Below are 27,177 nucleotides of genomic sequence, written 5' to 3' on the forward strand. Positions count from 1 at the left end.
GCCAACACCCTGAAACTGAGCTGCAGCACAGTGGCCAAGATCATCCAGCGTTTTAAAAGAGCAGGGTCCACTCAGAACAGACCTCGCGTTGGTCGTCCAAAGAAGCTGAGTGCACGTGCTCAGCGTCACATCCAACTGCTGTCTTTGAAAGATAGGCGCAGGAGTGCTGTCAGCATTGCTGCAGAGATTGAAAAGGTGGGGGGTCAGCCTGTCAGTGCTCAGACCATACGCCGCACACTACATCAAATTGGTCTGCATGGCTGTCACCCCAGAAGGAAGCCTCTTCTGAAGTCTCTACACAAGAAAGCCCGCAAACAGTTTGCTGAAGACATGTCAACAAAGGACATGGATTACTGGAACCATGTCCTATGGTCTGATGAGACCAAGATTAATTTGTTTGGTTCAGATGGTCTCAAGCATGTGTGGCGGCAATCAGGTGAGGAGTACAAAGATAAGTGTGTCATGCCTACAGTCAAGCATGGTGGTGGGAATGCCATGGTCTGGGGCTGCATGAGTGCAGCAGGTGTTGGGGAGTTACATTTCATTGAGGGACACATGAACTCCAATATGTACTGTGAAATACTGAAGCAGAGCATGATCCCCTCCCTCCGGAAACTGGGTCGCAGGGCAGTGTTCCAGCATGATAATGACCCCAAACACACCTTTAAGACGACCACTGCTTTATTGAAGAGGCTGAGGGTAAAGGTGATGGACTGGCCAAGCATGTCTCCAGACCTAAACCCAATAGAACATCTTTGGGGCATCCTCAAGCGGAAGGTGGAGGAGCGCAAAGTCTCGAATATCCGCCAGCTCCGTGATGTCGTCATGGAGGAGTGGAAAAGCATTCCAGTGGCAACCTGTGAAGCTCTGGTAAACTCCATGCCCAGGAGAGTTAAGGCAGTTCTGGGAAATAATGGTGGCCACACAAAATATTGACACTTCAGGAACTTTCACTAAGGTGTGTACTCACTTTTGTTGCTGGTGGTTTAGACATTAATGGCTGTATATTGAGTTATTTTGAGGGAAGAATAAATTTACACTGTTATATAAGCTGCACACAGACTACTTTTCATTGTGTCAAAGTGTCATTTTGTCAGTGTTGTCCCATGAAAAGATATACTTAAATATCTGCAGAAATGTGAGGGGTGTACTCACTTTTGTGATACACTGTATATATGTTATTTTATATGAATATTCTATATGAATACATTTTTATGTATATATGCTTTATTTTATATGAATGCGTTACTCTATATGGGTGCATAATTTTATATTACAACGTTATTCTATATAAATATGTAATTTAAATAAATATGTTTATATGAACATGTTATTCTATTTTAAATATGTTATTCTATATAAACACATTATTTTATATGAATACATTACTCTAAAAACAGAAAGTGTGAATTCCCTAAATACAGGAGCAGCTGAAAGAAATAATTAAATGAAAAGAAAATGATATTTTATATATGTATATTTATATTATATAACTATGGGAAAGTTTTACAGATTTTTCTTTCCCTGTGTGGAAGGATTGATACATATTTTATTTGAAGTATTCTTAAATAATATGATTATAATTTTATATTATTTTATGTTTTGGTTTGTAAGTGATGTTTGTTCTGTGTGTTTTTGTCAGGAGTTGCTGCAGTCGAGCTCTTGTGTTTGTACTAAATGGAGAACGAAGCAGTGCTGTCAGGTACAGCCACACGTAACAGATTTTATATTTACATTATATACCAGCTCATCTAAAAAACTATAGGCTGTTTGCCATTTTATTTTTATCTAAATGCGTTTGTCTTAAAATATCATGATTTGAACGTTATTATTAATTTAAAATCATAATTTAAATACACTGTAAAATGAATTAGGGTAGAACACGCTCGTCCACTACTGCTATCGACCAGCCGTGCACCTATGCGGACATTGACTGTCTTGTATGGTCTGAGGGTGGGAGTGTCGGAGGGATTCCTCATAACTTCTGCAATTACAACCCCTGCAGGCTAAACACAAAGACGGGGGATAATGGAGATCAGTGCGTGACTCTCTGTGCACGATACGGATCTCCATGTGAACCCGAGTGGTGCAGGTGAACGGAAGCGGTCGGCTACTGCACGTGTGTTAGTTACGGAGTGGAGGTGTGCAGCAGGAGAGGAGAAAAACAATTGGGTAATTGGATACGACTGAATTGGGAGGGGAAATGCTTAAAAATTCTATTTTCTTTCTTTACATTTTAGAAATGGCGGAACTTGAGATCCACAGTGATTCAAACTATGTAGTCAGCTGTGTGTGTGTGTGTGTGTGTGTGTGTGTGTGTGTGTGTGTGTGTGTGTGTGTAGATGCTGTTGAGCTCAGGTGTTTTGGTAACTCTTACTCTAAGTGCAGCTCAGCTAGAGCGAGTCTCCATCGACAAAACACTGGTGGGACGACTACCTGCTGACACCATCAGTCACGGTAAGTCCTACACACACACACACATATATACAGTATATAGACGTCTGAGGAAAACAAGCGCTACTCTTAGCTATTACTCAAACTGCCCATTTTCCCTGCGTGCACTTGGGCGGGTAGGTCACCGGTCCTCCTGTACTCCTTCAGGAAGACGAAAACACTCACACACACACACACACACACTCACTGTGGGGACTGCAGCATTATTATCGCTGGTGGAATTGGACACTGTCCCAAATCTGCTAATTATTTTCTCATATAACTTATTGTCTATCGCTCTGCCGTCTCTAGATACCCGACGAGTCTCTCATCCTCCCTCTCTGTCGTCCCTTTGCCACCCCATAGAGCCCCATTCAGCTCCTCAGAGGCCCTAATTACCACACTAATGTGTGTGTGTGTGTGTGTGTGTGTGTGTGGTTGGGGGGGAGTCCTCACATCTGTCACATGTTTCATTAGTTTCACACACCCAGTCAATTAGTCAAAACCCTTTCACCATCACAAAGTGGCTCCAGCCTTTAATTCTTTTATTACTAATTAATGAGGCTTTATTGGACCTTAATGAAGCAGCTATAACAGATTAATCAGCGATGGGTAATTATTAATTAAGCCATACAGCCCTTCTGTGGGTACGCGCCACCAGAGAAAGCCAAAATTAACCCCATATACGCCACATAATACCCCATATAAGAGCACTTATCCCACCTACCTAATATTATATAAGTGCACATATCCCACTTACCTAATATTATGTAAGTGCACATATTCCACCTACCTCATCCTATACCTCATATAAGAGCACATAACCCACCTACCTCATTCTATACTTCATATAAGAGCACATATCCCACCTACCTCATCCTATACCTCATGTAAGAGCACATAACCCACCTACCTCATTCTATACCTCATATGAGAGTACATATCCCACCTACCTCATTCTATACCTCATATAAGAGCACATAACTCACCTACCTCATTCTATACCTCATATAAGAGCACATAACCCACCTACCTCATCCTATACCTCATATAAGAGCACATAACCCACCCACCCCGACTGTACTGTTTGTTTAAATAGAAGAATCATGGACTTCATTGTTAGCTGAAACGTCAGCCCATAAATCTAATCGGAACCGCATACGACTAACCCGTTTCCTCCCTGTGGGTTCTCTCTTAAATACCATCATGAACAGCGCGGTGTTGACGTGTGACTCAACAGTGTGAAGCGTTAAGTGATTTCTCGTCGCATTCTGTGTTTGTCGTCGCATCGAATGCAGCTCCGTTAAGCTCTTTAGGCCTCAGTGTCTACATTTAAAACCAGGAGGACGTAAAGTGGATGGCTTATTCTGTTCGACTGTTTGCTAACGCACATCGCTGATGCTTTCGCTTTATACGTGAGCCAAACTGAGCCACACACACACACACACACACACACACATATAGATACACACGCTTAAACAAATACATGAGGACCATGCAGACGGATTGGAATCAAATCCTTTATGTTTTGATGGCGTTTTGGAGACATTACATATGCTCATGATCCAGCTGTGTTTTTAAGCAATGTGAAAAAAGCAAAATGGGCAAAGTGGGTGGAATACACCAAGAGAACTGCACTGGACTGAATGCTAGAACTCTACACTTAGAGTTTGTTGAATGGTCACTACGAACGTATAGAAGATACTCAGACTGATCACCTGATTAGTATGATGTGACACTCTCATCCACAAGGAAAAAGGGTTTTACTAGAAGTTTAATAAGTGTAAAAACAATATGAATCAAACACCAGCGCATTCACAGTCACCACTAGCAATCCAACAAAAAAATACCAGTGTCGCATTTGTTGCCGAAGTGTTACACAACGCTCCTTTCGTCTGTCCCCCTCAGCGGTGATCGGCGAGCGCTTCCTGCTGCTCTCGTTGGTGGAGAAGAGTCAGGTGTGTCAGGTGTCCCTCGGGAGGCGGAGCCAGGGCTCGCCCGAGCTGTCGGCGCGGCGTCTGGAGAAACTCTCACCCGCCGAGATCAAGGTAACGCTCGCAGCCGCAGGTACTTTTTAGCGCTCACGGGGAATACATTTGGCAGCTGTCCATTACCAACCAGCCCTAATGTCTGAACTGTAGAGGTAATTACTAGCACTTACAACCTTCCGATTTTACCTCGGGGACTCGAGAGCATCTGCACTTCCAAATACACACAGTCACACTCACACAGCTTAATGAAAAAAGGATATCTGGTGTAATTCTGCCTAAATAATGGGTGCTTTTTGATTGTATTACAATATATAATATGTTTTATTGTGTTATAGTTTTATAGTATATATATATATATATATATATATATATATGAAGCTGGGGAATCTAACCCAGGCCCATCTTGCTTTGAGAGTTTGTAGATTGACTAGATACTGCGCCACCCTTTATTAAATCATGGATTGAGATGCTGGTGGATTGAGTAGCTGGTGAATAGAGAAGCTGGTGGATTGAGTAGCTGGTGGATTGAGTAGCTGGTGGATTGAGTAGCTGGTGTATTGAGTAACTAGTGGATTGAGTAGCTGGTGGATTGAGATGCTGGCGGATTGAGTATCTGGTGGATTGAGTATCTGGTGGATTGAGATGCTGGTGGATCGAGTAGCTTGTGAATAGAGTAGCTAGTGGATTGAGATGCTAGTGGATTGAGTATCTGGTGGATTGAGTATCTGGTGGATTGAGATGCTGGCGGATTGAGTAGCTGGTGGATTGAGAAGCTTTTGGATTGAGTAGCTGGTGGATTGAGTAGCCAATAAGATTATTTCTTATTTTATTTCTTATTTATTTTCATCATTTAGCAGACGCTTTTATCCAAAGCAACTTTATACAGTCTTAAGGGCTCAACAGTGGCAACCTGGCAGTGTTGGGTCTTTTATACAAGTTCAACTGCACATGTATGTTTTTACTCAGTGTTTGTCTCTTAAAAATGTTAATGTGTTAATGTTGAAGATTTATTAAGTAAAAATCCTGTTGCGTGGCTTAAAATTGTGATTCTTACGATGTTTTCTACAAAGGAAAATAAACAGGTTTGGCGTAAAAGCCTCACAATTGGCCTCGCTGGCTTCCCGATGATGTGAATACATCTGAACACGCAGCCATTGAGACGGTTGGCTAGGTTAAAGGTGAAGGTGAAGGTTCTCTCTCTCTCTTCTGTTTTATTCTCTCACGCCTGCGTCTAAAATTCACGCCGAAATAAAAGTCCTTTTTGTCGGCGGCATTAACCCCGTTTTAAAGACTGGAGCCAGGGTGCGGCGTGGATCGCGCACGGCCGGCGTCTGATTGGGAAAGCGAGGACAATGCGGGAGTGCGGCGTGACTCCTTAACTCGCGTCTTGCACTCGCGCATTTATCGCATTAGCGATGCGCTTTGTGGCGGCGGCGCGAGTATGAAAGCAATCTCTCCTGCCATGAGTCTGGCTCCAGCAGCATGGCTCTGATAAGAAAGACCCCCTAATCACCCCCCCAACTACCCCCGTCCTCCCCCGAACACCATATTACCCCCACACGCCCCCTGCGTGCCCTTATAGGAGGCCCCGGACGCTGCCCGCTTCACTGGCCTAAGCCCAGAGCCTAATCCTTTGGAAAGTGGGTTCGATTATTGCTGACCGACAAACCTGGTGTGTTTCTGGGTGAAAAAAAAAAGAGAAATGGGGGAAGACGGGGGGAGAGATTAAAAATGTTTCACTTCGCCGGCTGTTGTTTATCTAATACTTATTTTCTGACCTTGATGTTGATCACTACTTATTTTTATTTAACCCTGTAGAGCAAGCTGCTTTTTTTTTTGCTGACCAGCAAATACAGGTTTTTCCCCTCCCAACACACACACACACACACACACACACACACGGCATGAATTTCTTTTTCTTTTTTTCCCTGTAGAAACTTGTGGTTATAGTATTCCTGTAGAAACTTTAAGGTGACTGTCTGACCTTGTTGGTAAGGTGGGTGAGACTTCTAATCTCTAAGGATGGCTGAAATCTAAACTGGTTGTGTTCAGTTCGCTAAATTGGCTGGCCAATAAAACTGGTGGATTGAGTAGCTGGTGAATTGAGTAGTTGGTGTATTGAGAAGCTGGTGAATAGAGTAGCTGGTGAATTGAGTAGCTGGTGGATTAAGTAGCTGGTGGATTGAGTAGCTGGTGAATTGAGTAGCTGGTGGATTGAGTAGCTGTGAATAGAGAAGCTGGTGGATTGAGTAGCTGGTGAATTGAGTAGCTGGTTGATTGAGAAGCCTATTTTAGATATTTTCGGCATTTAGCAGATGCTTTTATCCAAAGCGACTTACAGTATACGGTCTAAGCAATTGAGGGTTAAGGGCCTTGCTCAAGGGCTATATAGTGGTTACCTGGCAGTGAGTGGTTTGGCTTGAACCAGCAGATTACAAGTCCAGTACCTTTCATATAATTTTGCTCATTGAATAAATAAAATTTAGTCTTAAATGTGTGTTACCCAAATTCTGCTGCACAGTTTATTGTTTTTATTTAAGGTTCTGTTCAATAAACTTGACTTTTCTTTCCAAGAAATCCCCGTTTGCTCAGGGTTCTTCACTAGATGTTGATTTATTTCAGTGTTCCTGTTTCCCCCATTGTACCAGCTGCCAGTAACGGGCACTCCAGCCAAGATTCTTTGTTAATAGAAATGTCATTGCTAAGCAGATCATTGTGAGTCTAAATGAAGGCATATTGCAGGAGCTCGGCTGCTCCACCGAACCCCAGATACAGTCACAGAGAGGTGGCTCTGAGGTTTGAGACTCTTTTGTGCTGGGAAGGGAACAGATAAGTCTTTTATAATGCTCTGTGTGGAGATAGCTGTTGCTGGAGAGGCTGAATGGAAGACTTGATCACAGCGACCGGACAATGTGGATGGAAATTCATAACATGATTTTCTGAACACCGAGGTGTTGCCGGTTTTATTTTATTCAGTGTCTTTGTTGTCAATCCCTCGCTTTTGTAGATGAATGACTCAGGAATGACTGCTCGGTAAAGTGATGCAAATAAAAATTAACTGCTTAATTTATTGGTAGCAACTTAACGCTTTAGCTAGAGTTTGGATGGAAGTATAGATGGAGAATTAATTAGGTCATCACAACACCAGCTTCTCCAGGTTTGGAGATAAGCTGGATAATTATTGAAACGAGTCCAGCAACAGCTTTTACAGACTGGGAGACGAGCTCGACAACTTTTTCAGACTGGGAATAAAGCTGGACAGCTTATCCACACTGGGAATATATAGCTGGACAGTTAGCTAGACCAGCCCAGTACCAGCTTTTCCAGACTGGGAAAAGAGCTGGGCAACATTTATTAGACTGAGAAAAAAGCTGGAAAAAAACTAGACTAGCCCAGTACCAGCTTTTCCAGACTGGGAGATGAGCTGGAAAGTAACTAGACCAGCCCAGTATCAGCTTTTCCAGTATAGGAGACGAGTTGGACAGTTAGCAAGACACCTGCTCCTTGCTTCTCATTAAAATGTTAGTTGATGATTTTGGTGGATATTCTGTGTGGTTATCTGTTTAATGAATCTTTTATGCTGTTAAAATATAAAATTGACAAACATCTTGATATATAAGAGAATATACTGTACGTTCCTTTGCCTTCTATCTTTAAACATGAGACTGATTTTGAATCCAGGCTGTAGGCCGCGAGTTTGAATTTAGCCATGCGTTAGCACCAGGAGATCTCATTAAGACTTTACCCCGAGGAGCACATACCCACAAACCATTAGTCTGAACACCAAGAAATCGTGCATGCACCGAAATTAAAATTAATAATGGAACAAAATCAAAATTAGCTTGAAGTAAAAACAGTAACCAGTACAGAAGACCCAGAGTAAACACCAGAATCTGACATTCCTTAACCCCAAAATTGACTGGGCGGGCAGGAATTATGCTCTGTATCTGTACCCCAGGAAGTGTGGTTTACAACGTTTACAACAAATGGTGGAGAATGCGGGCATATCAAAGTCAATCAAACTTGACTATCTACAGGAAGTAAAAACCGAACAGGTGCTTTCTTTGTGAACGAGCATTAAAGAATGATTCTTCTCCTGGTCAGGGTCCATCACATCTGACACTGGTGACAAGTGTGCATCGGTTAAGTTCTTTATATGAGCTAAAGATACAGAAATACATCATGGCTTTTGAGTGAACTTAACAACTGGTACATACAGAGCTGTACATACTTTCTTGTTGCTATTTTAATAATGCAGAACCCATTTGACCTCCCACCCTCATGCATGCTACTTTGAGAGCATGGCTGAGATTGAAACTCATATCTTGATGCCTGATTAGTCATGAATTTGTTTCTGTTCCAGGTTTCTTCAGTGGATCTGGCTGGTGGAGGCGGGCGCCGCGTCAGCCGCCGTGTGGCACTGAACCGCTCACAGGACGTGGGTGTATGCTGGTGGCAGAGCCAGCACGAAGAGGTGTGGCCTTGGTCACCAGTGCCCAGTGCCGTAGAACGGGCCAACCTGGTACTGCTGGGGTTCTCGGAAAGCCCAGGGCTAATGGTAAATACACACACATACACACATACATGTACAACCTGGCAGTGGTGGGATGTGAACCAGAAACCTTCTGATTACTAGTCCAGTATCTTCACCGCTAGGCAACATCTGTGCAGGGTTTTTTTTTTAGGACTACACATGTGCAAACCTGCCATGTCAAGTGAAGATCCAAAGCAAAGCATTAATCAGGGCAGTTGTAGCCTAGGGGTTAAGAAAGTAATCAAAAGGTTGCCGCTGTTGGACCCTTAAGCAAGGCCCTTAACCCTCAATTGCTTAGACAATCTACTGTTTGGATAAAAAGCATCTGCTAAATGTCGAAAATGTAATCAATCGCAAACAAACAGCAAGAAAAACACACTTTAAATTTATCTCCATCATTTCAACTAGCTCGATTTTTCCCTCTTCTCTTTAGTTTACCAACACAACACCCCCCCTCGCTTCCCCTTTTGCGTCCTTACCCTGTTTAAAAAAAAAACATTAAAGCATTTCTGGTCTGCATCATTTCTAATTAAAGTGTTTGTTGTCATTCTCAGATCCGCGGTGTGAAATCAAGCTAGCAGTTTAACACGGGGAGCCGAGCGGCAAATCAAACGCCGGCGCATGCACGCACGCGCACTTCAATCACTTCAAGCTCATATATATGTGGCTTTTGTTAACTCCGCTATCTGCATGCTAAGCCAATTTTCTACTTAGTCTCCGGCGTTTCGACGGGCGCTTTCTTTCCCTTATGTGGTCTTAATTCCTAGCGCTGGAAGATAAGCCGTGCCGGGAGACGCGCGAGAAAAAACACACATACTTATTTATGCAAACATTTAAAATTTTTTTAATCGTTTTCCTCCCGTCACGAAATTTGCTAATTTAAATGGAAACAAATTTGATGTGGTTTTTTTAACGAAGCGTAAGATGTTCATGTCGCACTATTATTTTAGGTGGTTATCTTGCAGAAACCGAATCTCCCGTCTTTTCTTTGATCTCCGTTTCTGCAGTGTTTAACATGTATTTTTACTAGCTACGACATGTTTTAAATCACAGGCGGCACCATATAACCACAACCGTTACCAAAAGCTCCTTAAAAAAACGGAATTGCTGGAATTCAAAGCAGATTTCAAGGTTTTCATTTGACATTACAGATCTGTGCTAACGTTTGCAGCATTTGTCAAAACAAATCATGCAGTAAGTCAGTCTTATTAATGCAGAACCTGCCTTCGGACTCGCAGGAATATTTAATAAACCCCAGAGGAGTCGATCTCACAGAAGGGAATGGCAGGGAGCGACTGGGTTTCATGCCATGGCGCTTGGACAAGTGACTGTGCACTCGCGCTACAGTCCAGCCCGAAGAACCTTCCATTATTCTGCTCCCGTCATCATCTCCCTCCTTCACACACTCTCTGTCTGCTCCCTGAACTGGAAAATTGGCTCAAAAAGGGCCGCTGCTGTGAACAAGGGCCGACGCTCAGCCGGACTCCGCCGGGGTTTATCTACCGAGGCACAAAAAAAAAGTGCGAGAAAGACAAGCGAACAGTTTTGACCAGTCACCGAAACCAATAACTAGTGACCTCTTTTCTTTTGTCTGGAGTTATCCTGTCCTGCTCTCTTTCTCTCTCTCCCCCCCCCCATCCCCTCTTGAGGATGCCGTTTATCTTTGTGAAATTGAATCTGTCATTGTTTCAGCGGCAGCTGTGGGATTTGCTGACTGCAAGTCTTAAGCAGGATCACCCCGTGAAGACGTTAAAGCTCTTTACCGAAGGCTCTCAGAACGCTCCCTCTCATTGTCGACTCCGCTTTCTTGTTTGTTTGCTTTAGCATCGCCACGGCAAAAGGCCTTTAGATGGCGTCTCTTTTTACCTTGTTGTTTCAACCTCCTCCGTTTCTGTGTGCCAGTAAAAGATGTCTGAGTTCTTAGCTGGGGAAACAAAATGAGCGACTGTATGGTGACAGGAGAAAGCGATAGGATGGCTTTGGGATTTCGGCTATAGCTATAGAACTCCTAGCACTGTGAAGAGAAGAGAGTCAGGGTGATTCCAATTCTTCCCAATAGACGAAAAGCCCAAGCAGAACCTTTAATAAAATAGTCCCAAGGGTAACGTCTAAATAAGTGTCTGTGCTTTGACTAAATGTACTCTGGAACTTCACACTGTCTAGTATGTCTGTTTGGGGTTCTAACCTGTTCTAACCTCACTGAACCTGAGAAGACTTCACACTTATTGACAGTGGGTTGTTAGCACCATAGCAGTGTTGGTTATGGAAGTGGGCTTTGGTGTTGACCTAGTCTAGAAGTCGTTGCCTTAATTGCAGTCACAATTAAGTCTGGGTTAAGCAATTAGGGTTAAGTATTGGGATGTTAGTCATGGGGTTGGTCTTTTTCTAGTCTGTGAGTTGCTGGTATCAAATTAGTTTTGGTTGTCAGGCGTTGTCCTGGTCAATGAGTTGCTAGTCTTTAGGCATTGTTATTAAACAGTGGCTTGTTTGCATTAGGGAATCAATCACTGATGTATAGACAGTAAATCTAAGATCTATTGGGTATAGAAGTGCTCTCCTAGACTGTGGTTTGGGCAGTACCTAGTCAACTTCAGCTCTGTTCTAGTTTGTGGGTCTTGCAAGGTCTGCTGGTCTGTGTTGTTAGAATTGTCCCAGTTAGTGAGTCTTTGTTAACATAAGGACAGTGTTGGTTTTGGGTCTCATCCTTTTCTGGGCACTGGGTGTGGAGTTGTAAAGCAGTGTCGCAGTAATAAGCTCTTATTACCACACTGTGCTTTAAGTATAAACATCATCCTATTTAGTGGGTTGTGGTTACGTTATTAAGCTTCAGAGTCAAAATTCTCAACCTCAGGGACATAACAGTTGAGCAACAACATGATCCCGGTCTGTGGGATGTTGGCACTTCCAGAATTGTTGGGTAGGGAATTGGGTGTCCTAGTTGTTTTGGTTAGTGTGTTGTGATCAGATGTGGTCTGATGTTAGCTGTGTGGCAGAGGTCTGCGTTCAGGGGCAGGTGCGCCTCAGCAGGCCTCGTCTCTGTGGCACTCTGGCTCAGTTCCGGACCCCTCCGTGCTGTCAGCGCTACCACCCCACCCCCTCATTCTCCCGACAGCCTTCCCAAACCCTTTTTCCTGGCCTCCCCGTGGTGCAGCGGGAGGCGGCCCGGGGGATTAGGGCTAAGAAGGAACGGAAAAAAAATGGAGGCCTCATCCTCTGCTTTCACACAGCCACTGTGGGCAACCTGCTTAATGCTGTTACCGCTGCTGGCGCTGCCAACTACGCCGCTGCCCGTGCCAAACCACATCTATCGCTCTCTTTCTAGCTCTGTCCCATTCTGAATCTCTCGGTTTGTCTCTCGCTTTTCGCTCTAGCTCAGTTTTACGGTCTTATAATTTGCTGTCTTTCCTTCTTGCTTTGTCTGCATACAGAATGGACTACATGTGCCTCACTAGGATCAAACCGACCCCCTGAACACCTTTGTGGTGAGACAGGGGTTCTCAAGTTTCTCCGTTTTTAGGCCAGTGGCCCCATTTATTTATAGGTCAGAGCATGGGGTCAGTTATTGTATGGCACCCCTGGAGCCGAGAGGGTTAAGAGCTTTGCTCATAGGTCCAACAGTGGCTACATGGCATAGCTGGGATTCAAACTCTCAACCATTCAGTTGACAGCCCAAAGATCTACCCACATATTAGCTAGCCAAAAGCAGTATATACCTTTAGGATCAGAACTTCTGAAGTATACTAGCCTAGTGGGTAGAGCTTTGGGCTCTGCTATGCAGCCACTGTTGGACCCTTGAGCAAGGATAACTAATCCTGCGCTCTGACACTCAGAGACACAATAGAAAAATATAAGCACAGCTTGTCGTTTATGGAAATTAGTAAAAAATATTGACTCACGTCACTATATACGCGTTTTAATAATAGCTTTTTTAAAATGAATTGAAACCTGATTTATTTTTTTTCATACGTGTAGGTTCTGAGCTCAATACGTACAGATGGCGACCCTTTAGACTGCCGCTTCAGCCTGACTCAACCCTATCAGATCCTCACGTTGGAGCTGCACCAGGGGGCACGCGGCCGCACAGAGGAGCAGCGCAAAGATGCCCGTCTTTCCACCGCGGAGCTGCTCGAGGAGGCCCACGTCGCTCAAACCTGCGTGTACGAGTGCGCCCGTGCACGTCTGCAGTGCCTCTCGGCCGCACCTTTGCCTCTCTCCTCGGCCCCCGTGTCACTGTGCCGGGACCCGACGGAGCGCTGGCTCCTTCTCGGCCTCCGGGATTCCTCCGTGGTGCTGTTTCACATCGACACGGGCATCCAGGCGCGCTCCACCTGCCCCATGGTGCCCTCCGTACTCACCTGGCACCCCGATGGAGGTCTGATCGTAGCCGCCGGCGGACAGGGTGAGCTGCAGTGCTTCGATTTGGGACTGACCCCGCTCCGCCTGCAGCTCGTTTCAGAAGAGGTCACAGGGACGGGCGGCAAGAGTCTGCAGCTGGCAAAGCATGTGAAGGTGCCTGGAGGGTTGGAGGGGGTGGAATGGGTGCACACAGCGACATCGCAGGTGAGCATGTGTTGAATTTTTATTACAAATCGTAGTACTGTAGTACTGAGTTTCACCTGGCCCAAAGGTTTATGGTCTGGTTTATCCCACCAAGAGTCTCAGCGGTGCCAGATTAGAAATATAAAGCAAATTGGAAATCACCCTCTTTATTCAGCAACTCCTACTGTCTGGTTAAGGCCCTGGCAGGAGTGGTGGACATGTGGGCATAGCGCAACTCTCTTTACATCTTAAAGTAAGAATTTAGCACTGGTCAGTGAGAAGATGAAGCGGCGGCTTTACACGTGTTAGGCCAGTTTTTTTGTGTATTCGATATTTATAGTGAAATGTACAAATGACGATTACTGATTTTCTTTAAAACGTTGCTCTCAGGGTTTGGAGGGGCTGGAGGTTCACGATCTGCTCTTGCTCCGGTTCCATGGCGGACCACTGGCTGCTCTGAAACTACGACTGGGTGAGTGTGCGAGTGACTGAGCTTTTTCTGGACTGAATTTTAATTTTAAATCTGTTTTAGTTCCACCATTCACAGTTACAAATAACTACAGTTCCACCTTTCCAGAGTTCCAAAACGGAAGTCTTAGAGTTTAACAGTTCCGAGGTTGTACAGCGGGTTTCAGGGTTCAGGGTTCTATAACTCGAGTTCTAAAGTTTTATTGTTTCACAATTCCAGACTGTTATAACTGTTGTTCTAGAACCTTGTCAGGTTTTGGAAAAGTCATATCACTTTACTGTTCACTGATCTCAGATCCAGAGTTCCTTTAGTCCAGAGTTCCTCTATGGTTGCACATTTTTTATTCTAGAATTTAGTGATTGTAGAGTTCTGGTTGTTCCAGGCATGTCTAGCAGTCCAGAATCAAAAAGGTCAAGAATTTAGGATCCTATAATTCATTGCTTCTGGAGTTTTACAGTTCTAGATTTCAAGAATTACAATTGTAGATTTGTAGAACTTCAAGTTCTACAGTTTTATGGTTGAGAGTTCTGGATCTGGAGTTTTACAGAACCGGTCTCAGCGACTTAGCCATCCTAGACACTTATCACTGAATACAATTAGAGCAATTTAGGGTTAAGGGCCTTTTTAGGGGTGGTAAGTTGGTGATGGTGGGGCTTGAATCAGCAAGCTGAACTATCATTCTCCAAGCAAACAGGCAAACACAGGAACTAAGAACGCAGGTCAATGGGTTCATATATAGATCATTTATGGGAGATGAACTTCTAAGAGTGCTGTCGTTGAAGTTTAGGACAAAAAAAAAACTAGAGCATCTTTTGCAGCTGATTTGGAGATGATTCGGAGGACAGTCGTTCACCCTCTTCGTTTGCCCACGTTCTTCATTCCCGTTTTGCTTGTTTGCCGCGAGGTTTGACGTTCTCATCTGGCTCTGGCGGTTGTTTATGGATATAATTCATTAAGACGCTTCACGACAGAGGGAGAGAAACGCAAGCGGTGGAGAAGAAAGCCACGGCAGAGCGGCGGTATTCCAGAGGAAGACTTATTTTTCTTCTGTTTGAGTTATCTATCGTGGGCATGTGCCCATCGCTTCCATTGTGCCAGGCTGCCTTGCGCAGACGACAAAACGAGAGGAAGAAAAAGCTTCATTTACAAGAACCTTCGGAAATCTGTCGTTAGGGTTGCATCATATAGGATGCTTAGACTTATTTGTACACGTTTTTTGAACGGCTTCAGAGCGGATGTGCTGGATGAAAAAACAACAATAAATTCATAACGTTTTATGCATTTTAAAATGTTAAAATATTTACATTTTTTTTAGTTTTTTCTGGATTAAAAGGTTGCGAATTATTCAAAATTCATCCAGATCAAAATAACTTCCATTCAGCATTGAGTCGTTTTTAGTTTGCAGTACATTTATAAATAAATAAATAAATAAAATATTAAATACATTTGATAAATAAATAGATTTAGGCAGTTTATCCCATTAGTCACGCTCTCAAACTTGGATGGCAAGCGCTTGTAATCTGCCAACTTCAGGTCTCTCATGTTCAGTAGGGTTTGACTAGGCAAAAGCCACTCCAGTGTTGTTTTAGCTGTATGCTTTAGGTCACTGTCTGGTTGTAAAGTGAACCGTTGCCCCAGTCACCCCTCAAGTTTCTGAGGTCCTGGAAACACTCGATTGGATTTTGTTTCATATCCCTGTGCCTTGATTGCAGATAGCAGATCAGATATTCACCTCACATAACCCTGGAACTGAAGTGAGTGTATCATACCTGGTGTGTGTGTGCTCCACAGGAGTGTTAGTTTTATACCCGGTGGGGGTTCCACTCGTATGCTGTACCTGGTGTGTTTGTTCTACATGTGTAAGACATCCAGCTAATGTGAGGTTCCTCTGTTGACTGACGGCGCCCCTGAGCTGTGTGAGTTATCGGTGTAATTGAGGTGTGTTTCAGTAATTCAGTGGACGAATATTTTCCCCTTGTTTGTGCTAAAAATAGGTCTTTTTCCTCTTCCAATTTAGTCATTTTCAATTCCCAGACTGCTTAGACCACCCTGTCCTAAATGAGGAGAGCCACAGACTATCACACACACACACCCAGACATACGTGTACCTGCCAGGCACTTATTTTCACCCATCAGAGAGACACTCTATGCTGCTTTGTAATTTCACTGAGCCAGCAGAGGTCGCTCTTGCAGGAGCAGAGTGGAACCCAGTCCACCTCCCCCCTCTCAGACACAGCCAATTGTTGCAACACACACTCAACAGTTTAAGATCTCAGTTAGTGCAGTAGAATGCTTCTTAGAGCACCCCAAATGTGGTAGCTCAGTGGTTACGGTACGGGACTAATAATCAGATGGTTGCCAGTTCAAGCCCCATCACTGCCAAGTTGCCACTGTTGGCACTCTCAAGTGCTCAAACTGTATTCAGTCGTAATTGTAAGTCGCTTTGGATACAAGCGTCTCTAAATGCCGAAAATGAAAATGTAAAGACGTGTGTGTATTTTGATGTGTGTGTGTTTGGTGTAGGGGTGTTAAACGGGGCTCGTCTGAGTGCGGGTGAGCTCCTGCAGCATCGCCTGCATTGTGGAGAGGTGGACGCTGCACTGGGCATTCTGAGTAACATGGACTGGTGCATGATGGGAGCAGACTGCTATCGGAGTCTCATCTCGGTGACCGATCACCTTCTGAGAAGAAAACTGGACGAGCAAACGGAGGGTAAATACACGGAATGTTTAAATATTTGTTGTTGAAATTATAATCATTATTTCTTTTATTGGTTCATTCGGTCTTCTGTCATTCTGTCTTATGTAAAGTCGTGTAGATGTGTGGGATCTTACTCTGTGTGTGTGTGTGTGTGTGTGTGTGTGTGTAGCTCAGTTAGAAGCAACTTTGGGGATGTTCTACTCCCCCTCCAGATCTTTAACTGACACAGTGATACTGGAGTATCGAGATCCCATCAGCCTCTACGCCCGCAGGTTTTTCCATCACCTGCTCAGGTACGTAGGGTGAATTATCAACCCCCATTTAAACTTAAATCTCAAATTAATTATAGTTACTTTATTACTGGGGCGGCACGGTGGCTAAGTGGGTAGCACTGTCGCCTCACAGCAAGAAGGTCCTGGGTTCGATCCCCAGGTGGGGCAGTCCGGGTCCTTTCTGTGTGGAGTTTGCATGTTCTCCCCGTGTCTGCGTGGGTTTCCTCCGGGTGCTCCGGTTTCCTGCCACAGTCCAAAAACATGCAAGTGAGGTGAATTGGAGACACTAAATTGTCCATGACTGTGTTTGATAGAACCTCGTGAACTGAAGAACCTTGTGTATCGATTAACTACTGTTCCTGTCATGAATGTAACCACAGTGTAAAACATGACGTTACCTAATAAACAAACAAACAAACAAACTTTATTACTGTTACTTTATAGCTGGGCCGGGTACTCAACAGGTACAAGCAGGCGAGTCTGAGGTAGGGAAGATTGAACAGGGTTTCTGGTTGAGGATACACACGGGGCATAGCATGACTCTGTAAGAATCCACTGCTGGCTGGTGTAAAGAAGAGTGCAGCGACTTCAGAGTCGTGACCCCAAGGCTGAATTCCCTTAGTCAATCATCGACATGGTGAAGGTTAGAGAATACACAAATAAAATAAACAATAAAGTGAATATCCACTGTTGGAGTAATAATTGAGAAGTTTAGGCCTGTGAGTAAACCTGCCTGAAAAGGAACACAAATGTATTTCTCCTCTATGCTCGTGAGGAGGATGGCTAGAGAGTTAATAGAGATATTTATACACAAATGGTAGCATTTTCGGGTCTTGAAAATTAGACACAATCTCCATGTCCACCAGCAGGCTGGAGTTCTCTATATGCGGCTGGAATTTAGACAGATCAGGTTCTGTAGTTTCTTGAGTAAGGTCAAGACTCCAAGTCATGATGGATAATTCGGCTGCTTTTGTGCACTAGAATTCAAAAAAGGTGATTATTTTTAATGAACTTTCTGAACCTTGTTGCTTTATTATCATTTTTTGTCTTTATTTTAGGCACCAGCGCTTTGAGAAGGCGTTTCTCCTTGCTTTAGACATCGGAGCTCGAGACCTGTTCATGGTAAGGAAGCATAATAATGTTTTATATGATAGTTTTGATTACAGCACCTGTAATACTATATAATACCCTATATAATACCTAAAGTATGTAGACACCTGTTCTAAGTATTAGTTCAGGAGTTGGGGAAGCCCTTAAGTGCCTGTTCACAAAGCAAGGAACTTGGTTTACTGGGTTTGAGCCTCTCACACAAACCAAATACTCTTGGGATGATTTGAAACGTTGATTGTGAGGCAACCTGTGAGGCGAATGTGGAAAATTCCCACAGACACTTGTGGAAAGCCGCAAATGGTCAGGTCAGGTGCACCCATCATAATTTAAAGAATCCGAGGTGTTAAAAATCGGTCCTCTCAGCATGACAGGCCATGAGCAACAGTTGCCCGAAATGGGGGGTGTTGGGGGTGCGCTGGTCTTTTTCTTCCCTCTTTTTCTCCATGTCTTCCATGTGTGAACCCCCTCCACTCCACGCTCAAGTGACGTCCTCTCTATTAGCCCTCGCATTCACCCACTCACCCTCCGTCTCCCTCACTCTCTCATTCCTCCTTTCACGCCGGTCACTCGCGTTTCAATCCATTCACCGCTAAGTGCCGGAGCCTCGGCTCCCGAATGAAGAAGGTGGAGCCGAACCTGTGGAGCTTGAAAGAGAAAGAGCGAGAGAAAGTGAGAGAGCGAGGCAGTGCCCAGACGGAGAGAGAGAGAGGGCCGGCGAAAAAAAGGTACCTTGAAGCCATCATTGTTAGGGCGTACGAGGCGACATTAGTGCATACGAGTCCAGAGAGAAAGAGAAAGCCAGAGGACAAAAAAGGTGCAAATTATTAACGCTTGGTGAATGCCACTTTCTGGAAATCAACAAAGAGAGCAGTGAGCGAGGGGGCCTTTGTGCCAGCGGCGGCATTTCAACCCTGTAGCCGCTGGCACATGTTAATTAGCCCAAGTTAAATTAACCTCCCGGCAGGAGAGAGGGAAAGAAAGAAAGAAAGCGAGAGGGAAATAGAGAGAGAGAACGAGCGGGGGTCCTTGTTCTATCTGATCTCGTCCACTCGGTGTCGCGGGGGTCGCCGGCTCTTTTGTCTCCCGGCCGGGGAAAGAATTCCTCTCTCGGCTCCTTTTGTGAGGGGCCCACTTCTGGCGCGGAGGGGTCGAGAGTCACGGGGAGGGAACGGAAGAAGGTGGTGCCCGGGTACTCATTTTTTGAGACCATTACTGAGGTGTTTTGAACTGAACGTACTGGTTTGCACGGTATAAAGTTTGCCTATGTGCAAAGGGGTGCAACTGAAGCCATGTGACCATGGCAGGACCATGGCATGCGTGAGATGTGGCTGGGAGTCTAATGTACAGAGATTAGCAACTAACTGTTATTAAGGTGTCATTAAGATGTCGTAACTAGATAGGAAACCACACTTAGCACAGAATGGAGGTTCCAAAGTCCAGCACCCGTTGTGTAGTCTAAAGAGACGGCTGTAGTATCTGTTCCGGCTTCTTCAGCTTGTTCATAATTTCTTCCTGGTGTAAATGATGTCTGGGTGGTGCAGTGGTTTGTTGTGCTACCCTAGTTTGGAGGCTTTGCTTGTAGAGTGGTGGAGGAATACAGAGACCACAGCATGTTGTATTCATGTTGGGCATGTTTGGCTGCATCTTTTGGCGGTAACATGTGCTAGCCTGCATGGAAGGTCATCATTGCGATTAGATAGCTCAGTGGTTAAGGTACTGGACTAGTAATCAGAAGACTGCCACTGTTGGGCCCCTGAGCAAGGCCCTTAATCCTCAATTGCTCAAAATTGTGTTCAGTCATAATTGTAAGTCGCTTTGGATAAAAGCGTCCGCTAAATGCCGAAAATATGAACGTAAATCTTTTATTAAGGGCAGTTGTAGCCTAGCGGTTAAGGTACTGGACTAGTAATCAGAAGGTCGCTGGTTCAGCCCCAACACTGCCAGGTTGCCACTGTTAGGTCCTTGATTGCTTGGACAATATGCTTTCACGGTACTCGGAGAAAAAGATACATCCTTTTTAAATGGTATATATTAGCCACAGTTGTTTTGCTGGGAGCGGTTGCCAGGTCCATGTTTTTTTAATCCAGTTATTTATTGAAATATAAACTAGCAGCCATGAAATGTGGTATAAATTCACCCTTTTCCATTATTCTAATGACCAGTCACTACATTTATTTATTTATTTATTTATTTATTTATTTATTTACTTTGGTTACATTCATGACAGGACAGGTAGTTACTGGTTCAAGGTTAATGTCTAACACAGTCATGGACAATTTTGTATCTCCAAGTATTTCTTTGGACTGTGGGAGGAAACCGGAGCACCCGGAGGAAACCCACACAGACACAGGGAAAACATGCAAACTCTACACAGAAAGTACCCAGGACCTTCTTGCTGTGCGGTGACAGTGCTACCCACCAATCGTAACAATATTATTATAATAATATGTATAAAAATGGACATTTCTGGCTGCAGATGCTGCAGATGCTGCAGGAGTTGCAGGTGCGCGACGCAGCGCCCGGTCGTCTCCCCGTACAAAAATCCCTCCAGGCTTCGCCGGGCTGGTTCGCTCGAAACGCTAAACTCTTCCCTGAATATCTGCCATCAGCGTTGTCATCATTACCAGCACTCGACTGGCTTTGTGTAATCTCACAGCGGTCCAACACGCGGCTAAACAGCCAGATATCAGCCAGGAAAGCTTTTAAATAAATAAGATTAGCTCACGTTCTGTGTGCCGTCGGAGCCGCTCACAATAGCGGCTGTAATATCTGATGGTTTATGCACAGAATTACTGTTATCCCTTCTAAGTCGGCTGGATTCTCTGCTGAGCTTATTTTCTGTCTCTATCTGCTTCCAGTTACTTAGAACGTCTTTTACATCCTGTTGCTTTTAGTATTTTAACTTTTATGGACCAATGAGTTAAAATTTATAGTCTTTGGAGAACAAGCATCCGGCTAAAGGCAAATATCAATATCGTATTTCATAGCAAGAACGTTATTCTGACAGTCCTGATCAGCTTGTCGTTATTGGTGGAAGATTGAAGGTCGTATTCTGACGTCCTGACCTGCCATGCTCAGCTTGGCCTGTCTGGTGGAGAAGGTGCAGTTGGATAGAAAACTGCACTTTAAAGTATCGCCTGTACCTCATCAAACATACCTGATACACCTGGGAGCACGTCTGTAAAAGCATTTTTTTCCCAATTTAGCGTAGCCAATCCACTGCTGGTGACCCCGACGGCCTCCAAGGAGGGCGCAGTCCTTTCAAATATGAAAGTCCTCAAATTAAATGATATTTTAAAATAAAATGTGACGTGTTTTATATACAATATACAATAACAAAGTGGATCAAAACGAGGTGATTACTTTCACAGCGCCTTTATATGCAAACAGCATCTCTGTTGGATGGCAGGATCAACGTGCAGGACGTTTCCTCCTCATCATTTTGCTCGTCAATCATATTTGTTTCTCACATGTTCACCCTCCAGCAGGTCTCCACTCTGACACCTGAATATGAAGTGACATTTGAAAGCCCGTCAGGAGGCCGATAAGAAAGCTCCATTCCATTCCGACAGCATATTTATTTTTCCTGCGTCCACCTGCTCGTAATGAGCCCGGCTAAACTCCTATTTCCGACATGAAGAGCATCGCTTTCACTTTCTAAAAGGTGACACCTCCGTCTCGCTGGGCGTCTCCTCTTTCCGGCTTCTGAAACCGACCAGATAAGATCCGTCAGAAAGAACGGAGGAGAGCGATAAAGAGAACAAACAGGACCTGTTTGAAAGTTCGATACTCATTTCGGATGCGGTTCTTTTTCCGGCTTCAAACGTTCCGCTCGCGTCTTTTCTCCCGGCGAGAGAAGAAACGCTGAGATGTTGTGAGATGACGAGTGGAGATTCGTCTCTGATTGAACTCTGCTGTATTATCTTCTTTAAAAGGACCTCCATTACGTGGCACAGGACGGCGGCGAGCCCGTGTTGGCCAGCGTGGCCCTGCGGAAGGCGCGGGAGCTGGAGGCCGATCGGTCGACCTCTGACCCGGGTGAGAATGCTGTTACAGGTGAGGAAAATGATTTGCTTAACTGGTCTTTATGTGACTGAATGAGCCCAAAAGCACCTACAGTGAGCGTGCAGGGTTTGGAACTGGACATTGGGCCAATGAAAGAAGGTTGACTGGTAGATAGATAGATGGATGGACGGACGGACAGACAGACAGATACACAGATACGTAGATACACAGATAGACAAACAAATAGATAGATAGACAAGCAGACAGATAGATAGACAGATAGACAGACAGATAGATAGACAGACAGACAGGTAGATACATAGATACATAGATACATAGATAGACAGAAAAATAGATAGATATACAGGCCGACAGACAGACAGATAGACAGACAGACAGACAGATAGATAGATTAGCTAGACAGACAGATAGACAAGCAGACAGATAGATAGATAGATAGATAGATAGATAGATAGATAGATAGATAGACAGACAGACAGACAGACAGACAGATAGATAGATAGATAGATAGACAGACAGATAGATAGACAGGCAGACAGATAGATAGACAGATAGACAAACTTTCAACCTAGTGTGGGCGTCTGTCTGCTACCATCCTGCCAAGTGTCCTCTTTCTTAAAAACCAAAATGCGGTCGCCCTACTGGCGTCTCGATGGGTCAGCAGCGCTGTCTGGACAGTGTGTTAGGCGGGTGGTTCTAATGTTTTGACTCGACAGACGAAATCCGAACAGGTTAAACGCTGTACGAGACCGACGAGACTCGGGAGGCGTTTAACTCAGGTCACTACCTCGGGCTGTACGTGTGTGTTCGTGCCCCCACACACACACTTATAAGCCTCTTAATTATGTCCTTGATGATTTGCTTGCTCCCTGAAGCAGACCAGAAGTGCTTAAGAGCATCAGAAAGCGAGAGAGAGAGACAGACTGAGAGAGCGAGATATAAACGGCGGTGAGAAAACTGAATGTGTAACACGTGGAGCCCTTGATAAGTGTTAATAGTTACATTTCTGATTCGCCTGAACATCTAAATTATCCTTTAGTACTCGAAGCTTCCGTCGTTAAAATGCCTTGTTATTATCTAGGTGGAGAGAAGAGCTCACGATACAGATGATAGTTTAGCTCAGCGGGTAAAGTACTGGACTAGTAATTAAAAGGTCACTGTTGGACCCCTGAGCAATATCTGTCTGTCTGTCTGTCTGTCTGTCTCTATCTATCTATCTATCTATCTATCTATCTATCTATCTATCTATCTATCTATCTATCTATCTATCTATCTATCTATCTATCTATCTATCTGTTTGTCTATTTATTTATTTATTTATCTGTCTGTCTGGCTACCTACCTATCTACCTATTACAAGCACACAAAACTCATGTAACTACATATACATTTCGTCATCTTGTTTCAGACGAGCCGAACCCTGCACCCGGAGCGCAGAATGGAACGGACACGCCCAGAGAATGGAGTAATCATGGCCAGACGCACAGGAAAGCCATGACGAGGTTGGTCTGTGTGAAGGTGTGGGGTGGGTGTGTGAGGTGCTTCTAGCTGTCGTCACAAATACATTCTATATAAATGTTGGTATCCAAAATATGTAAACATGAGTCATATGAAGGAAGCTGTCCATTTTATTATTAAGATGTTATAAACCGCGGGGTTCAAATCCCCTGTGGTGCTGTCAGCCAGTCGGGCGTCTACCTACAGACACAGACATGATTGTTGATGATGTTTGTTAATACTATTAGGTTTTAAAAATGTCAAACTTTTCACCCCAAATTCTAAGTCACGGGGTAAGAGACTGACGTTCTGTGATGAACTGGAACACGTGACACCGACTGTTTGAGGGTAGGACCCTTATCAGGATGGTGGTTACATGTATTCTACACTGTTCATATGCATTGGCTCTTTTGGTTTATGCAATGCTCTGTGTGTGTGTGTGTGTGTGTGTGTGTGTGTGTGTGTGTGTGTGTGTGTGTGTGTGTGTGTGTTAATCTTATCACCAAGCTTCCTCCTCAGCTCTCTCTGCCCTGTAAGCACCTCATCCCTCTACAAGCATGAACCCAAAACCTTCGTCTCATACATTTACCATTACTGGTAGTACACACACACACACACACACACACACACAGATATGCTTTAAAATGCTTTGCAGACATCAGCACACTTTCCTCATGCTGCTGCGGCTGCTGCTGCTGCTTGTTTGGTGTGTGTGTGTGTGTGTGTGTGTGTGTGTGTGTGTGTGAATGACTGAATGTGAATTGGTTCCAAATGTTGGCACTACGGTAGCTAAGCAGTTAAGGTACAGGACCAGTAATCAGAAGGTCGCCGGTTTAAGGCCCACCACCACCACCACCAAGTTGCCCCTGTTGGGCTTCTGAGCAAGGCCCCTAATCCTCTATTGCTGTAATTAGTTGCTTTGAATAAAGTTGCTTTATTCTTGGGCTTTTCTTGGGCATGCTGGTTTCTTTCCATGATTGGATTGGCCACTTTAGATTGACACTGTTAATTAGCAAAATGAATTCTAGTTCAGTTATTGACTTTACGCCTGGATGAATTTTTAATGTAGGGTCCTGCACAGAGTTCATCTCTTCTCCGGGCCCTTGTCCTGGGGCCCTAAACTAGTTTAACGGGCCTGTCTGTCTGAGTCTCTGTCTCTGTTTGTAGAGTTGATTCCTCGAAGAAGACGATCAGAGAGACAAAAGAAGACGTCACTGAGACTCTAAACCCTGCCTTCTGGGCCTCGGCTCGAACGGGTGTGTATGTTTACGTTCACATGCTGTAATGTTGTGTGTATACAGGGGGTGGACAAAATATTAGGAACTGACCTAATTAGACTTATACATATACATATATATATATATACACACCGATCAGCCATAACATTAAAACCACAACCTTGTTTCTACACTCACTGTCCATTTTATCAGCTCCACTTACCATATAGAAGCACTTTGTCGTTCTACAATTACTGACTGTAGTCCATCTGTTTCTCTGCATGCTTTGTTAGCCCCCTTTCATGCTGTTCTTCAATGGTCAGGACCCCCACAGGACCACCACAGAGCAGGTATTATTTGGGTTGTGGGTCATTCTCAGCACTGCAGTGACACTGACATGGTGGTGGTGTGTTAGTGTGTGTTGTGCTGGTATGAGTGGATCAGACACACCAATGCTGCTGGAGTTTTTAAATACCGTGTCCACTCACTGTCCACTCTATTATCTATTAGACACTCCTACCTAGTTGGTCCACCTTGTAGATGTAAAGTCAGAGACGGTCGCTCATCTATTGCTGCTGTTTGTGTCGGTCATCTTCTAGACCCTCATCAGTGGTCACAGGACGCTGCCCACTGGGTGCTGTATTATTGGTTGGTGGACGATTCTCAGTCCAGTAGTGACAGTGAGGTGTTTAAAAACTCCATCAGCGCTGCTGTGTCTGATCCACTCATACCAGCACAACACACACTAACACACCACCACCATGTCAGTGTCACTGCAGTGCTGACCATTGAAGAACAGCATGAAAGATGGCTAACAAAGCATGCAGAGAAACAGATGGACTACAGTCAGTAATTGTAGAACTACAAAGTGCTATATGGTATGTGTGTGTATATTATATATATGTAAGTGTGTGTATTACATATATATATATATATATATACATATATACAGTGTATCACAAAAGTGAGTACACCCCTCACATTTCTGCAGATATTTAAGTATATCTTTTCATGGGACAACACTGATAAAATGACACTTTGACACAATGAAAAGTACTCTGTGTGCAGCTTATATAACAGTGTAAATTTATTCTTCCCTCAAAATAACTCAATATACAGCCATTAATGTCTAAACCACCGGCAACAAAAGTGAGTACACCCCTAAGAGACTACACCCCTAAATGTCCAAATTGAGCACTGCTTGTCATTTTCCCTCCAAAATGTCATGTGATTTGTTAGTGTTACTAGGTCTCAGGTGTGCATAGGGAGCAGGTGTGTTCAATTTAGTAGTACAGCTCTCACACTCTCTCATACTGGTCACTGAAAGTTCCAACATGGCACCTCATGGCAAAGAACTCTCTGAGAATCTTAAAAGACGAATTGTTGCGCTACATGAAGATGGCCAAGGCTACAAGAAGATTGCCAACACCCTGAAACTGAGCTGCAGCACAGTGGCCAAGATCATCCAGCATTTTAAAAGAGCAGGGTCCACTCAGAACAGACCTCGCATTGGTCGTCCAAAGAAGCTGAGTGCACGTGCTCAGCGTCACATCCAACTGCTGTCTTTGAAAGATAGGCGCAGGAGTGCTGTCAGCATTGCTGCAGAGATTGAAAAGGTGGGGGGTCAGCCTGTCAGTGCTCAGACCATACGCCGCACACTACATCAAATTGGTCTGCATGGCTGTCACCCCAGAAGGAAGCCTCTTCTGAAGTCTCTACACAAGAAAGCCCGCAAACAGTTTGCTGAAGACATGTCAACAAAGGACATGGATTACTGGAACCATGTCCTATGGTCTGATGAGACCAAGATTAATTTGTTTGGTTCAGATGGTCTCAAGCATGTGTGGCGGCAATCAGGTGAGGAGTACAAAGATAAGTGTGTCATGCCTACAGTCAAGCATGGTGGTGGGAATGCCATGGCATGAGTGCAGCAGGTGTTGGGGAGTTACATTTCATTGAGGGACACATGAACTCCAATATGCACTGTGAAATACTGAAGCAGAGCATGATCCCCTCCCTCTGGAAACTGGGTCGCAGGGCAGTGTTCCAGCATGATAATGACCCCAAACACACCTCTAACACGACCACTGCTTTATTGAAGAGGCTGAGGGTAAAGGTGATGGACTGGCCAAGCATGTCTCCAGACCTAAACCCAATAGAACATCTTTGGGGCATCCTCAAGCGGAAGGTGGAGGAGCGCAAAGTCTCGAATATCCGCCAGCTCCGTGATGTCGTCATGGAGGAGTGGAAAAGCATTCCAGTGGCAACCTGTGAAGCTCTGGTAAACTCCATGCCCAGGAGAGTTAAGGCAGTTCTGGGAAATAATGGTGGCCACACAAAATATTGACACTTCAGGAACTTTCACTAAGGGGTGTACTCACTTTTGTTGC

General features: G+C 44.4%; 1 protein-coding gene across 3 annotated transcripts in view; it reads left to right on the forward strand.

The window, feature by feature from the left end:
• wdpcp (WD repeat containing planar cell polarity effector) overlaps positions 1-27,177 on the forward strand; it is a 46,130-nt gene that overhangs the window by 15,144 nt on the left and 3,809 nt on the right. For 2 of the 3 annotated variants that reach the window (XR_010014268.1, XM_063007333.1), the window contains exons 6-17: positions 1,643-1,702; positions 2,343-2,457; positions 4,342-4,481; positions 8,788-8,982; positions 12,931-13,518; positions 13,888-13,969; positions 16,490-16,678; positions 16,836-16,959; positions 17,997-18,060; positions 21,984-22,104; positions 23,482-23,575; positions 24,738-24,826. Coding sequence is in view for 2 of the 3 variants with exons in the window: in XM_063007333.1 (XP_062863403.1) it covers positions 1,643-1,702; positions 2,343-2,457; positions 4,342-4,481; positions 8,788-8,982; positions 12,931-13,518; positions 13,888-13,969; positions 16,490-16,678; positions 16,836-16,959; positions 17,997-18,060; positions 21,984-22,104; positions 23,482-23,575; positions 24,738-24,826 (1,861 nt within the window). In the remaining variant the exon portion in view is untranslated. Of the gene's footprint in view, positions 1-1,642; positions 1,703-2,342; positions 2,458-4,341; positions 4,482-8,787; positions 8,983-12,930; positions 13,519-13,887; positions 13,970-16,489; positions 16,679-16,835; positions 16,960-17,382; positions 17,559-17,996; positions 18,061-21,983; positions 22,105-23,481; positions 23,576-24,737; positions 24,827-27,177 lie in introns of those variants that run through there. The other variant, XM_063007334.1, reaches the window with a different exon arrangement.

Source organism: Trichomycterus rosablanca, chromosome 13 (assembly GCF_030014385.1).
Source record: "Trichomycterus rosablanca isolate fTriRos1 chromosome 13, fTriRos1.hap1, whole genome shotgun sequence".
In the NCBI taxonomy this organism is placed as follows: Eukaryota; Metazoa; Chordata; class Actinopteri; order Siluriformes; family Trichomycteridae; genus Trichomycterus; species Trichomycterus rosablanca.